The sequence below is a fragment of the Ahaetulla prasina genome, chromosome 16 (assembly GCF_028640845.1).
Source record: "Ahaetulla prasina isolate Xishuangbanna chromosome 16, ASM2864084v1, whole genome shotgun sequence".
Classification (NCBI taxonomy): Eukaryota; Metazoa; Chordata; class Lepidosauria; order Squamata; family Colubridae; genus Ahaetulla; species Ahaetulla prasina.
The window spans coordinates 14903331-14918460 of record NC_080554.1 but is presented as its reverse complement, the minus strand read 5'-3'; the positions used below and the strand labels follow the sequence as shown (position 1 = coordinate 14918460).

Here is a 15130-nt window from a genome sequence, read left to right as displayed (position 1 = left end):
AATACAGCTGGAAGGGTCCTTGAAGGTCCTCTAGTCCAACCTCCTGCTCAAGCAGGAGATGCTGTACAATCCCAGACAAATGGCTATCTAGTCTCTTCTTAAAAGCCTCCAGTGACGAAGCACCCACAACTTCTGGTGGCAAGCTGTTCCACTGGTTGATTGTCTTCACTGTTAGGAAGTTTCTCCTTAATTCCAGGATGCTTGTCTCCTTGAGTAGCTTCCATCCGTTGTTTCCCTTCCTGCCTTCTGGTGCTTTGGAAAATAAGTTGACCCCCTCCTCTTTCTGGCAGCCCCTCAAATACTGGAAGACTGTTCTCATGTCACACACACACCCTCCCTTCTTTCATCTAGACTAGCCAAACCCATATCCTGCAACCGTCCTTCAGGCAGGGATATTTTGGTGCAGACCCCATCAGTCAAAGAATTTCAACTGGTGGGGTCTAGGAAAAGGGTCTTCTCTACCGCTGCCACTGTATTAGGAAACATCTCACCCTCAGAGGTAAGGAAAGACCCCTCCCTCTTAGCCTTTTTCAAAGGCTATATCTAAATTATAAGATTACCACATTGTGAAATTTCAAAGCAATAAAAAAAATTGAATTCCATATATGGAGTTCCTCAAGATGGTTGTCTAAGAACATGAAGATCAGGGACTCGAGATTTATGACACATTTGATCCCTCCCTCTGGCTCAGCCTGGTGATCCACTATACACACCTTGTGTCTCTCTGCTTTGAGAAGGCTGGTCCCGTCAAATTGCCCATCAATCTCTGTCTCTTCTTCTCAGAACTCTCTGACGAATGCTTCCAAAATTTGTGGGAGAGCAAGAAGCCGCTAAAATGCAGACCCATCAAAGAAGTCTTGGACTTGATGGACAAGAGGGAGATATTAGAGACAATCTTGGACCATCTTTGTCCTTTCCAGGTAACATTTTGTCCTCCTTTGGCATTCTTTCTTTGACTCTTCTATTCCACCATTTCTTTGATATTAGACAGGCAAATGAATAATACAATTACAGACTTGGAAGGGGGCCTTGGAGGTCTTCTAGTCCAACCCCCTACTCAAGGAGGAAACCCTTTGCCATTTCAGGCAAATGGTTGTCCAATCTCTTTTTAAAAGCTTCCAGTGATGGGGCAACCACAACTTCTGGAGGCAAACTTTGTCCTTGGTTCTAGGCTGGTTCTCTCCTTCATAAGTTTCCATCCATTGTTTCTTGCCATGCCTTCAGGTGCTTTGGAGAATAGGCTGCCCCCCTCTTCTTTGTGGCAACCCTTGAGATATTGGAACCCTGCTATTAGTGTAACTCTTGTTCCCTGGTGAGTTGGCCACGGCAAGTAAGCCATGGCTAATTGGCCCCATGGTTAGTTGGCCATGCCAAGAGAGACATGACAAGTTGTCCCAATCCACCAAGGAGAGCTTATGCATTTAAAAAGATCAAGCTGCCAGATCTCCACAGAAACCATAAAGCATATCAGGACCCCCAAACAGAGAAGTAGCAAGGGTACCTATGGGGAGTGGGGTGTTAAAGTAGCTTTTTAAGAAGAACAAAAGTCAAAATGGCAATTATTGACTTATTAGATTTATATGCTGCTCATCTCCCCGATCAGGTCACCCGGAACCGCTTTCCCTGTGCTTGACCACTCGGAGTCCATTTTTTATCACAATTTGTCCTATATTTCCTTTTCCTGGCTGATTGGTGGAATTCCCTAGGACTCACAGACTCTTTTTCCCACGTTCAGATTACCCTATACAAATTTATGGGCTTAAACTCCGAAACTCAAGAGAGAAAGAAAGAGAGCGAAGGAACATCTCAGAAGCCTCCTAGGTTTTTTATTCCAGGAAGAAATTGACAGGTGAGTGGGAGTGGGATGCCTGTGGGGATTGAGACCTCCATCTTTGTGGGGTCCTTAGTGGTCTCTCTCTGGGCTTGGATGTTTTCTTGCAGACATTTAGTGACCCAGCTAGGTCATGTCATCAGTGTTAGAAGGGAACAGGTTTTGCAAAATGGAGGTGAAGGGAGGAGGCGGAGAATTGTGGGGTCTTTGGTGCTCTCTTAACTTGGTTGTTTTCTTGTAGATGTTTCATTACCCAGCTAGATAACATCATTAGTGCTAGAAGAGAATGGGGGGTTACAGAGAGGAGGAGGAGGACTGTCGGGTCCTTGGTGCTCTCTGTGCTTGGATGTTTTGTTGCGGACATTTCATTACCTAGCTAGGTAATTTCATCAGTGCTAGAAGGGCCTGGGGTTTGCAGAGAGGAAGAGGAGCAGGAAAAGGTGGAGAAGGGGAGGAGAAAGCGGAAGATAAAGAAAAAGGGTTAGGTGCAAATGTCCTAATTCAAAAACATCGCTTTGCCTAGGGAATCTCGGAATCCATTCGAATCGTTGCCTTTTGCCACCTGCCTGAAATCCTGGTGGCCCTGAAAGAGGCTGGTCAGTTCAGGCAGCCAAAGGCACCTTCTGCGCTTGAAGCCCCAATTGAGGTAAGACCAGGGATGGGGTTGCAAGGTCTGAGACTCAGGACAGAAGGAGGCTGGGGGATTCTGGGCAGGAAACTCCTACGTGCTTAGAAGGACTTATGCACCAGGCTGTCTGGTCTCCTCGGATTGGTCATCGATCTCCAAGATCTGAGATGTAGGTGGTGCTGGAAATTCTCCATCTCCTGGGGAACTATTTTATAAGGCTAGAGAAGATGATGAGTTGCCCCAACAAACATTAGACCCAAAGGTGCTTTTTCAAAAGGCCTGGATTTTGTTTTTCCCTGAAGACATTTCGCTTCTCTTCCAAAAAGCTTCTTCTGTTTTGACCAAAGTCAGAATTGAAGGAGCTTCAGCCAGAACTGAAGACGCTTCTTGGATGAGAAGCGAAACCTCTTCAAGGAAATGTGCCTCCTGCTTTCTTATATTCTACAGAGATTCTCAATCATTTGCGATAGGGGCGAATACCTGTAGCTCGGGTGGAGGATGAGGGTGGAGGTTGGTTCTCTGAGCTTGTGGGTTGGTTGATGAAGGTCTTGTGGTGAGGTCATGTGCTGGTTGGGAGGGAGGGTTGTGGTTGGTTGGTTGAGGCCTATTGCAGTCGCCTAGATAAAGATGATGTAAAATAAATATAAAGAAATATATGCTTTAAAAGGTGAAATAATGGATAAAATAGTAAGATATGGGTCCATCTTTGGGAAAAATTGATACTAAAGAAATAATTGTGAAGTAAATGATTGAATGTGTTTAAAGTAAAGGGCTTCAATAGATATTAAAAAATTATGAAAAATATATAATGAATATTGAATGAATATTTTAATTTGTATACCGCCCTTCTCCCGAAGGACTCAGGGCGGTGAACAGGCAGATAAAATACAGATACACACAATAGTTAAAAACATCCTTTAAAAAACTAATTTAAATTTGCCCAAATGTTAAAATAACACACTCCCCCATAAAATTACAAAACTTTAAAAACCCATCAAATTCAATTAAAATTTAAAGATAAAAATCAAGCTAGTCCAGCCATACGAAATAAATAAGTTTTAAGTTCACGGCGAAAGGTCCTAAGGTCAGGTAATTGTCGAAGCCCGAGGGGAAGTTCATTCCACAGGGTCGGAGCCCCCACAGAGAAGGCCCTCCCCCTGGGGGCCGCCAGTCGACACTGTTTGGCTGACGGCACCCTGAGGAGTCCCTCTCTGTGGGAACGCACCGGACGATGGAAGATAGAGGCCGGCAGTAGACGGTCCCGTAGATAGCCCGGTCCTAAGCCATGGAGCACTTTAAAGGTGGTAACCAATACCTTGAAGCGCACCCGGAAAACAACAGGTAGCCAGTGCAGTCTGCGCAGGATAGGTGTTATGTGGGAGCTCCGAACCGCTCCCTCAATAACCCGCGCAGCCGCATTCTGGACTAGCTGAAGTCTCCGGGTGCTCTTCAAGGGGAGCCCCATGTAGAGAGCATTGTAGTAGTCCAGGCGAGAGGTAACGAGAGCATGAGTGACCGTGCATAAGGCATCCCGGTCCAGGAAGGGACGCAACTGGCGGATCAGGCGAACCTGATAAAAAGCACTCCTGGAGACGGTCGCCAAATGATCTTCAAAGGACAACCGACCATCCAGGAGCACGCCCAAGTTGCGTACCTTCTCCATCGGGGCCAATGACTCACCCCCCGACAGACAGCCGCATCTGCAGATGACTGTATCGGGGTGCCGGCATCCACAGCCACTCCATCTTGGAGGGATTAAGTTTGAGCCTGTTCCTCCCTATCCAGACTCGTATATAAAATAAAGAGAAATGAAGAGAATAATTTGAAATAGGTGAAGATGAGGTGATGGCAGATGATAATATTGATTATATGTTTTATAAAAAATACAAATAAAAGATAAAAGGGGGAAAGTAGAATATTTGGCAGAAATTGGAGTATATATAGTAAATGTGGAGAAAACATGCTGCATGAATTTTGACTCGGTCAATACTCTATTCAGAAAATACTGTATTTTTCGTGTATAAGACGCACCGGAGTATAAGACGCACCTTAATTTTTGGGGAGGAAACCAAGAAAAAAAGAATTCTGCCTCTGCCTACCAGCATCAGGATCAGCGGCGTCAGTCAGACATGGGTCGCTACAGCTGGATCTGCCGAGAGACTGAGTCATCGTTTTTTGACCATGCCCCTTCCTCCTTCCTGTTGGGCCCAGTTTCGACTCAGTCGGCCTGAGAGAAACATCTCTAGCAGATCTGGCTTCCAGCCCATTTTCATTCGATTCTTTCAGAGTCACTGTGAGTTTTTTGACTAAAAAATTTATTTTTTCTAATCAGGAAACATACCGGTCTACCAGGCTTGCTTCAGTCTAGCAGAGCCATACCGGTCTACTTGCCTTTTTTGGCAGGCCCCGGTCTACCTTCTTTAAAAATAGAGGCACCGGTCTACTAGCCACCTACAGCGCTGATCAACTGTAGTGCGGCCCTTTGAAGCGCCACGGCGGATGCAAGATTGTTTTCATGAGGATGCACGGCTGTGCCACACACAGAGGCTGACAACCTCTGAAGGGTGGGAGGGGCGGCAGGTGGGGGGGGCTACATTCGGTGTATAAGACGCACCCAGATGTTCACCCTCTTTTTGGGGGTAAAAAGGTGCGTCTTACACACCGAAAAACACGGTATGTATTGTATGTTTGTGTGTCTGGAAAAAAAAAAGGAAATGGGGAAAGAATCTGATTTTTCCCTCAATCTGTTTTTTCACCTGCGCAGAAGTGCCAGGGAGCTATGGAGGGCGCTGGCTGAAGACCCCGATGCCAACATGAAGATCATGAAGCTCCTCCTCAAAAGGCTTCAGGACCAAGACCCCAGCACCAAAGCCATCAGGAGGAGAAACAGCAAGTCTCCCATGCCCATTGCGGTAAGCCCTCAACCGGCGGCTCTGCTTTCCTTTGATTCAGAGATGGGCCACGCCTGAGGGAAGGGGCTGAGCAAAAGAGTCACCCTCGGGGGTCTCCCCATCAAGAGCAGGCATGCCTGGTTGGAGGGAGGCAGTGGGCAAACTGATGGGGGCTGAAATTGGAGCAAACCATGGTGTATGGCCCCCCCCAAAATATCCCACTGAAGGGAGAAGCGTCTGTGGGCTTCCTCGCCAGATATCCATCCATCCATCCATCATCCATCCATCGGTTCATTTATTCATTAATCCATTCATTCATGTATCCATTCATTTATTCATTCCTTTATTCATCCATTCCTTCGTGTATTTATTGATTGATTCATTCATTTCTTAAGAAAACTCATATGGTTGCCCAACTCACTCATGGTGATTCTGGGTGGCTTAAAAAGAGCTTGATTTAAGAAAATTCATGATAGGAACCAACAAAGGTGAATACCCCACTGAGTACTGTGCGTCGTATTTTTTTAAAAATATTTTTAATCTGTGTTTTTATTATGTTGTTTTTATTTCATTATTGTAAAATGCCGTGTCGGATAGCTCAGATGGCCGGTGTAGAAATTTAATTAAGAGCAATAGAAGAGAATATAGAATAGATAGAATAGAATTTTTCATTGGCCAGGTGTGATTGGACACATAAGGAATTTGTCTTGGTGCATATGCTCTCTCAGTGTACATAAAAAAAAGATATGTTCATCAAGAATTCTAAGGTACAACACTTAGTCATAGGGTTCAGGTAAGCAACCAGGAAAGAATATCAATATAAATCGTAACTCAGGAAAGTTCCCTTCCTTTGCTTTGCTAATGCTCCATATCTCGACTCTTGTTCCTCAGCTTCTGTATCACCCGGAGGTTGGCCACGTCTTTATCATGCAAGACATTCTCAATGTTCTCATGGAATGGATGACTCAGCCGTATCCCCTGATACAGATCTTTAGCATGTGAGGTCTTGGGTACCTTTTACAGCACCCCTTCGAGGTAAGAGGTGGGGGGCAGGAAGGGAGTGGCTTCCAAGGTAGCAGCAGGTGTGACCTCACTCTCTGGAAAGTCTACAAGGTTGGGAAGGATAGAAGAAGGAGAAGAAGAAGACAACCAGCAGAAAGAGTGGTGGATAGACTCAGCTAGAGTGGTGTCTCTTCTACAAAGATGGGTGCACCCCCGGAAGATCTGAAGGATCAAGTAGATCCTTTTGGAGAAGATCTGAAAGCAGAACAAGAAGCAAAGGATGGAAACTAATCAAGGAGAGACCTAGACCTAAGGAGAAATTTCCTGACTCTGAAAACAATTAATCATTGGAACAACTTGCCCCCAGAAGTTATGGGTGCTCTATCACTGGAGGTTTTTAAGAAGAGACTGGACTTGTCTGAAATGGTCTAGGGTTTCCTGCTTGAGCAGGGGGTTGGACTAGAAGACCTCCGAGGTCCCTTCAATTCTGTTATTTTCTTAATCGGGGGAAGGACTTGCCTCCAGAAGTTGTGGTGCTCCATCGCTGGAGGTTTTCAAGAAGAGACTAGACAGCCATTTGTCCAGCATAGTCTAGGGCCATGATGGCGAACCTATGCTGGATAGGTTCGCCATATTGGATGCATGCGCATGCTGGCCGGCTGATTTTTGGGCCTTCTGGTAGGCTGTATCCTACCTCCCGATGGCCTGGGGGTGGGGGTGGGAAAGGCCCATTTTTTGGCTTTCCTCAGGCTCCTAGCCTTTCTAGGAGGCTGCTGAGGGTGACAATGGCCTTCCCCATCTCCCCTGGAGGCCCTCCGGAGGTCAAAAACAGCCTGTTTGCCGACTTCTGGTGGGACCGGAAGTGCCGTTTTTACCCTCCAGAGCCTTTCTAGGAAGCGGATGAGGGCGAAAATGACTTTCCCCACCCCCTACCCCCCCAGAGACCAAAGGCCCTTTTGCCAACCTCCTAGAAAGGCTCATGTGTGGGTCCCAAAGAGTTATGGGAGTGGGACCCCCCCCTCCCCCCACTTTTGGCATGCGATGGCAAAAAGGTTAGCTATCACTGATGTATAGTCTCCTGCTTGAGCAGGGGGTTGGACTAGAAGACCTCCAAGTTCCGTTTCAACCCTGTTATTCTATGTTCTGTGGGCTTCTATGTGTTTGTCATTATCGTTATAGACTCAGAGAAGTCCAGTGACCGTGTTTAATTGCTCGTTTCTTTCCTTGCTTCCTCTAGGAGAAGATGTTAGAGGCATTTTTAATGCCGGTGGTAAACTCTGCATCTCATAGCAATAAAAGTGTAGCCAAGGAAGACTTAAGGACGCTTCACTTCCTCTTGCAACATCTGAACGTAGCTACCCATGGAGGCAAGGCTGCCGATCTTATTCCGCTCCTGCTGAACCATTTCCCTGAGGTAAGTCAACCAAATCACGACAAACTGGTTTCCTCTCTCTCCCCCCCTCCATCGCTCTTTCTCTCTCTCTCTCTTAGAAATAGTTCAGCAACAACTGTGTTGTGCTCCCCTAAAAAAGTGTGCAAGCTAGCAGATGGTCCTTGAGCCCTTCTAGAGAGCCGGAGAAGTGCCAGATGAGGTGGAAGAGAAGGAAGGTTGCCACTCTCTTCAGCTTCACCAAACCATGTGTCCACCTAGAAAATCTAGAACACCACACACCCTATCTAGAAAAATGACCATTCTTCACATCTAGAAAATCTAGATTGGTGTTGCTTGATTTCAGACACTTCAAGATGTGTGGACTTCAACTCTGCTATCCTGAGAACTCCAGAAGTTGAACTCCCCACATCTTAAAGCTGCTAAGATGGAACAACACTGGTCTAGATCACTATTTCTCAATCATGGCAACTTTAAGAAGTGAGGACTTCAACTCCCAGAACTCTCCAGCCAGCATACTGGAGTTGGAGTCCCCACCTCTTCAAGCTGCTAAGATTGGAAAACAGCTCCCTAGATCATTCCATAGTGGTTGATCTGCAAGCATTTTACCGCTATTGCCAAGAATTAGCATGGATTTGTCAAGATAAACAATTGCCAGATTGCTCTTCCTTTGTTTCTTGAGTGGGTAACTGAGGCAGATCAGATGAATAGAAAATCAGTTTGGTGTGGAGGTTGTTAAAGGCTAGAAACCGAGAAAGCATCACTTCTAGTCTTTCATTAGCCTTGATGCCAGCTGGGTGATCTTGGTCAGTCACACGTCCTCCCAGACTCCTAAGAAGCAAAAAACGGCAAACCACTTCCAAAATATTCCTGGCCCAAAAAAGTCCCCGTGGCGGCTACTGCAGGCAGTTGCCTGGAGTCCAAAGTACCAAAGCAACCAAATTAAAAAATCCCCCCAAATGTCCATAATAGATTGTGGGAATGTGATAGACATAACATATCTGGATTTCAGCAAAGCATTTGACAAAGCACTCAGTGATTAAATAGATATATCTAAAGAGATTCTCAGTCATCTAGCTCATGGGTGCCCCAAAGGTGCTTTTTCAAAAGGAAACTGGATTTTGTTTTTCTCTGAGGAGGTTTCTCTTCTCATCCAATAAGCTTCTTCAGTTCTGCTTAGCAGACGTGAAGAAGCTTCTTGGATGAGCAGTGAAACGTCTTCAAGGAAAAACAAAGTCTAGTTGCCTTTTGAAAAAGCACCTTTGGGACGATTAAACAGATACCTACTTGGGTTGATGAGCATGTTCAGAGTGCTCATTAATAGTATATCTAGTGGAGAGCCATTCTCGCTGAACGGTGGAGGATGGAAGGGTTTCTATTCCTGTCGTCATCTGGTCATTAGCACTCTGTCTTCAGCAGTAATGATTGATGACCGCAAGGAATGTAAATCTTTCCATCCTCCACCATTCAGCCAGAATTGAAGAAGCTTCTTGGATGAGAAGTGAAAGGTCTTCAAAGAAAAAGAAAGTCCAGTTGCCTTTTTCAAAAGTATCTTTGGGGCAACCATGACCTGGATGATTGACCATCTCCATGGACATTGAACTGGGAATAGGGGTGCTCTGAACATGTGTGTTCTCCTTCAAACTTCAAGAAACTTCTGCATGGCAGCCACCAACCACCCCAAGAACCCAACAGTTCAGCATTGAGCTACATCCATTTTCTGCTATTAGAGGTTCTGTTTCTCTTCCTTCGTAGGATGATATCGAATTGAGGAATACCTCAATCAGTATTTTTGGTCTTCTTCTGAATGGACTGAAGGACAAACATAAGGTGACCGAAAACATCCTGAACAGTCTTGTTCCCCTATTCATCCAACTGTCAAATGATCAGACGAAAGAAGTGAGTTGAAGGGCTGGGTAACCTGAGCTCCTGGTCTCTTCATGCTTCCTTCTCAATGAGACCACTCTGTACCCCCGTCTTCACTCAGAGCAACGTGGGAATGCAAAGAGATTCTGGACAATCCTGAAGTTGTGAGTTCCTTGGTGCTCCCTGAACTTGGTTGTTTTCTTGCAGACTTTTCATGACCCAATTAGATAACAGCATCAGTACGTTGGAGGGCAGGGTTTGATCTCTGCTTAATGCCCTATCATTTTGATGTGGGTGTAGGTTTTCTGCTTGGTTGTTCTTTGATTAGGGTATTGTTTTCTGCTGGATGGTTTGCCTAGTACCAATGGAAGAGAATTGTGGGATCTTTGGTGCTCTGAGCTTGGTTGTTTTCTGGCAGATGTTTCCTTATCCAACTAGGCAAGATCTTCAGTGCTAGAAGGAAGTGGGGTTTGTGATGATGATGATGAGGAGGAGGAGGAGGAGGAGGAGTACTGTGGGGCCCTTGGTGCTCTCTGCTTGGTTGTTTTCTTGCAGAGATTTCATAACCCAACTAAGTAACATCATCAGTGCTAGAAGGAAGTGGCGTCTCTGTTTCTATATAAGTGGCTGGCCATTTCAGTGTGGGTGGGAGTGATGTTTTCTTCCTCTTATTTCCCTGATTAGATGTATAAACAGGGTCACACGATCCCCTTTTGTGACCTTCTGACAAGCAAAATCCATGGGGAAGCTGGATTCACTTAACAGCTCTGCTACTAACTTAACTCCTGCAGAGATTCCCTTAACAACTGCAACAAGAAAGGTCGTAAAACAGGGAAAACTCACTTAACAACTGTCTTGCCTAGCAATAGACATTTTGGGCTCCATTGCGGTTGTAAGTGGAAGACTACCTGTAGAGAGATTTGGCACCTGGTTAGCTCGTCCATCATCCTGGTGAAGATCTTGAGAGAGGTCTCCTTTCAGGACGGAGACGCTGTGGTCATCAGATTAACAGATTAACAGTGTTGGAAGGGACTTTGTAGGTCATCTAGTCTAACCCCCCGCCCAAGCAGGAGACCCTACTACACCATCTCTGACAGATGGCAGTCCAGCCTCTTCTTGAAAGTCTCCAGTGATGAAGCTCCCACAACTTCCGAAGGCAACTCCTGTTCCATGGGTTGATGGTTCTCACTGTCAGGAAATTCCTCCTTATTTCCAGGTTGAATCTCTCCATCCATTCTTCCTTCTCTGGCCTTCAGGTGCCCCCTTGCCCTGCCATAGCTGAGTCCTGGGACACCTGATCCACTTTCCTACCTCCTGAGCCAGGAGAAGGCTGGGTTTCCTCTCTAGAACAGGTACAGAATCAGAACTGGGTTGTCTGACTCCCTCTTTCCTCCCCCGGCCAGGTCTCCAGGAACACCCTCAACTCCTGGGTCTCCTTCATGACCTGGTGGGACGTTCCGACCAGCTTGTTCAACTATGAAATGTATACCAGTCTCCATAGCATGTATTCCAACATCGGCTTCGTGGTTGTAAGTAGGAGCCAAGCTGCCTTCTTTTGTTCCACATTAGAGTATACTAACCGTTTATTTATTGATTTTGTCCTGCCTTTCTTATTTTTATAAATAACTCAAGATGGTGGTCATCCCTAATACTTCTTCTTCTCCTCCCATGTTCTTAACAACAACCCTGTGAGGTAGGTTGCACTGAGAGAGAGGGACTGCACCAAAGTCACCCAGCTGGCTTTCGTGAGTAAGGCACGACCTAAACTCACAATTCCCTGGTGATTGGCCCAAAGTCACCCAGTCAGCTTACATGCCTAAGGGGGAACTAGACGTCACCGTCTCCTGGTAATTAGCCAAAATCACCCATCCAGCTTTCATGCCAAAGGCAGGACTAGAACTCCCAAAGTCACCCAGCTGGCCATCACGACTAAGGCGGGAGTAGAACTCTCCATCTCCTGTGATTGGCCCAAAGTCACCCAGGTGATTTTCATCCCAAAGGCGAGACTAGAACTCACTGGCTCCTGGTTTGTTGCCTGATGCCTTAACCACTAGACTAATCTGACTAGAGGGATTCGTCCTGGGTTTTTGCTCTCTCAGTACCAGCAGAGGTTCCATGCAACCATGAGGACTAGAAACCTTGCTGATTTGTGGGTTTGAGGATTAGAAATGGCAGTTTGTGGAAAAGAAAATTATGACGTAGAGGGGGGCAAAACATAAATGCATTCGTAAGATCAAGCCATTTCCTTATCATTTTTCTTTCCCTTTTTCTATTTCTATTTTCACTATCTGTTATTTTCCTTTATTTTCCTCTATGCTTTTAACGTGGATAAAACTCTCTATTAGCATAAATATTTGTGTGTGTATAATACGATATTATACTATATAATGTAATAGTATTGCATTGTATTGTACAGTATAATAGGATAGTACAGTCCATATATTGATAATAATCCATATATCCATAATAATATCAATTAGTATAGTAAAGTATAGTATATTGTATTGTACAGTACAATACGATACGATATGGTACTATACAATATAATAAAATAGAATATGTTATGGAAGACGTTATTGAAGACATGAGGACTAGAAACTTTACCAAGAAAGCGGCCCCTTTGTACAAAAAAGGAAGCTATCTAGATCATAACATAACATAATATCAGAGTTGGAAGGGATCTTGGAGGTCTTCTAGTCCAACCCCCTGCCCAGATAGGAAACCCTACACCATTTCAGACAAATGGCTATCCAACATTTTCTTAAAAATTTCCAGTGTTGGAGCACTTACAACTTCTGCAGGCAAGTTGTTCCACTTATTGATTGTTCTAACTGTCGGGAAATTCCTCCTTAGTTCCAGGTTGCTTCTCCCCTTGATTAGTTTCCACCCATTGCTTCTTCAGGTGCTTTGGAGAACAGCCCGACTCCCTCTTCTTTGTGGCAACCCCTGAGATATTGGAAGACTGCTATCATGTCTCCCCTATTCCTTCTTTTCATTAAACTAGACATACCCAGTTCCTGCACCCGTTCTTCATATGTTTTGGCCTCCAGTCCCCTAATCATCTTTGTTGCTCTTCTCTGCACTCTTTCTAGAGTCTCAGCATCTTTTTTACATCGTGGCGACCAAAACTGAATGCAGTATTCCAAGTGTGGCCTTACCAAGGCCTTATAAAGTGGCACTAACACTTCACGTGATCTTGATTCTATCTCTCTGTTTATGCAGCCCAGAACTGTGTTGGCTTTTTTGGCAGCTGCTGCACACGGTTGGCTCATATTTAAATGGTTGTCCACTAGGACTCCAAGATCCCTCTCACAGGTACTACTATTGAGCAAGGTATCATTGACTTGTTTGTTGCCTTGTTTTCCCCAGATGAATAAATGCAAGGAAAACATTCCTGAAATGTTGGCTCAGATGCTGGGATTCCTGAGGAGCCGGAACTCTTCCCATCGCAAGGCAGCTGCCCTCTTAATTGGTAATCACAAATGCCAACTCTGGAAGGAAAGGAGGGGAGGAAAAACCAAGACAGGCGGGCGGCCTAATGCCATGTTATGCTGACCATGATCACCCAAAAAATAGAGGCAGAATTCAGCAATATTGCTTAATCAGACTGGAAGCTGTTCTTATACAGTGTGGCTTCTCCGGAACTGCGACAATTATGCGACAATTGTTCAGGCAGTTCCTGCCCCCCTTTCTTAAGGGTATTGCTGCGGTTGTTAAGTTAGTCACATGGTTGTTAAGTGAATCTGGCTTCCTCCCGGATTTTGTTCAGCCGAAGATCGCAAAAAGGGATCTCGTGACCCCCAAGAGACTGCAACCGTCATGAATATAAGTCGCCTTGCCAAGCATCCGGATTTTGATCTGGGGGATGTGGCAACGCTTGTAAGTGTGAAAAGCAGTCGTCAGTCACTTTTTTCAGTGCCATTGTAACTTTGAATGGTCACTAAATGAACTGTTATAAGTCGAGGACTACCTGGCCTGTATCCCTCTCTATTCTATAGGCAATGCTACCGCAGTTGTTTTCTGTCTGGAAATATTTCCATGTGGCCTCCCATTCTAGTATTAACTGGATTCAACGCTGCTTAGGTTTTTTTCTCAGATGATGGTTGTTTGCACAGTCATAGAACATAAAATAATAGAGTTGGAAGGGACCTTAGAGGTCTTCTAGTCCAACCCCCTGCTAAAGCAGGAGACCCTATACCATTTCAGACAAGTGGCTCTCCAATCTCTTCTGAAAAGCCTCCGGTGAGGCCTGAAGAACGGTTACCCCTACTCCTTCTTTTCATTAGACCTCGTGACATAGCCAATCCCTGTAACCATCCCATAAAGTCCCAAAGCGACTCTTCCAAGTGGAAACCAATGAATTGCGTGTTTTCTTCTTGAATCAGTCAATTTAGCCATCTCTGCTAACCCCACCAACGTTTTCTTTTTATGTGCCTAGGCTGCTGCGTGCAATATATGAAACCAGATGTGGTGACTTCCAAAGAAATTGAAGTTTTCCTCAGTGAGTTTCAAAGTTCCCTCACTTGAAGCAAAGAACTTTTTCTCCAGAAGTTCTGTCACTGATCAGGATTGGTTCTCGAGGTCGATCCCAAAATCATTTGTTTTCTGGATTTGTTTCAGGTCTCTGGGGTCTGAAAGGCGATTACGAAGCCTCGGTGGCTCAGGCTGCAGCGGATTCAATAGAAGAAATCATTCGGCAGTGGGGCCATCGGGTCAACCCGGATCTTACTAATAGTCAACTCCTCTCGAAAATCATCAGGAGGATCTCCGAGACCAAGGAATAATAGTTTAATAATTTAACAGTTTACGTTATTGTGCCTCGAACAATGAAATTAAATACATCTTCATTGTACATTGTACAATAAAAAAAGTCTTAAAAAATAAAACAAAAACTCAGCTCCTTTACATTCTATACAATTAAATTGAAAACCCCTGATATTGCATTAGCGTTGCACTTTACTGTAGAATTCAATATAGTTCCTGCTCTGGGATAGAAGCTGCTTTTCATCCTATCTGTCCTTGTTTTTATCGTCCTGTACCGTCTGCCAGGTGGTTATTGTTCAAAAAAAGGGGGGCCAGGATGAGATGGATCTTTAAGGATGTTTTGAACTTTCTTAAGGCCGGGGAAGCTATCAAGCTCTTCCAAAGAGGTGAGGGGGCAACCAATGACCCTCTGGGCACCTCCCTTCCAGCTGGTCTTCAGGGAAAGCGAGGAAGCACGAAGAGAATTCTTACATCGTCGTGGAAACAGAACCTGGCAGGGAGAATTTGGAAACAGGCCCTGGAGAAAGACAGGACAATTTAATTTCAAAGAGAGGAAGCCACCAGAAGGTCACAGAGTCACAGGTGCCAATGGAGAAGGGTGGTAGAAACCATCAACCATCGACACTGCCTGGAACATCTCCACGCTTGGTCATCTTCCAGCAGAAATGGGAATGCCTAGAGTAGGACAGATGCAGAGAGCTGAACACTCCCCTGGGGGGAGATCTAATGTCCTCCAAAAAGATGCTCATTATTATCCA

The 15130-nt window shown here is 45.2% G+C and overlaps 1 protein-coding gene across 5 annotated transcripts in view; it reads left to right on the top strand.

The window, feature by feature from the left end:
• Nucleotides 1-15130, top strand: part of LOC131185929 (uncharacterized) — a 26700-nt gene extending 11570 nt beyond the window's left edge. For 3 of the 5 annotated variants that reach the window (XM_058158926.1, XM_058158924.1, XM_058158925.1), the window contains 7 exons: nucleotides 784-920; nucleotides 2355-2477; nucleotides 7590-7766; nucleotides 9498-9641; nucleotides 11012-11137; nucleotides 12978-13080; nucleotides 14047-15128. In XM_058158926.1, coding sequence (XP_058014909.1) covers nucleotides 867-920; nucleotides 2355-2477; nucleotides 7590-7766; nucleotides 9498-9641; nucleotides 11012-11137; nucleotides 12978-13080; nucleotides 14047-14135 — 816 coding nt within the window. In that variant the 5' untranslated portion in view covers nucleotides 784-866 and the 3' untranslated portion in view covers nucleotides 14136-15128. Of the gene's footprint in view, nucleotides 1-783; nucleotides 921-2354; nucleotides 2478-7589; nucleotides 7767-9497; nucleotides 9642-11011; nucleotides 11138-12977; nucleotides 13081-14046 lie in introns of all 5 variants that reach the window. The other 2 variants (XM_058158927.1, XM_058158928.1) reach the window with 2 other exon arrangements.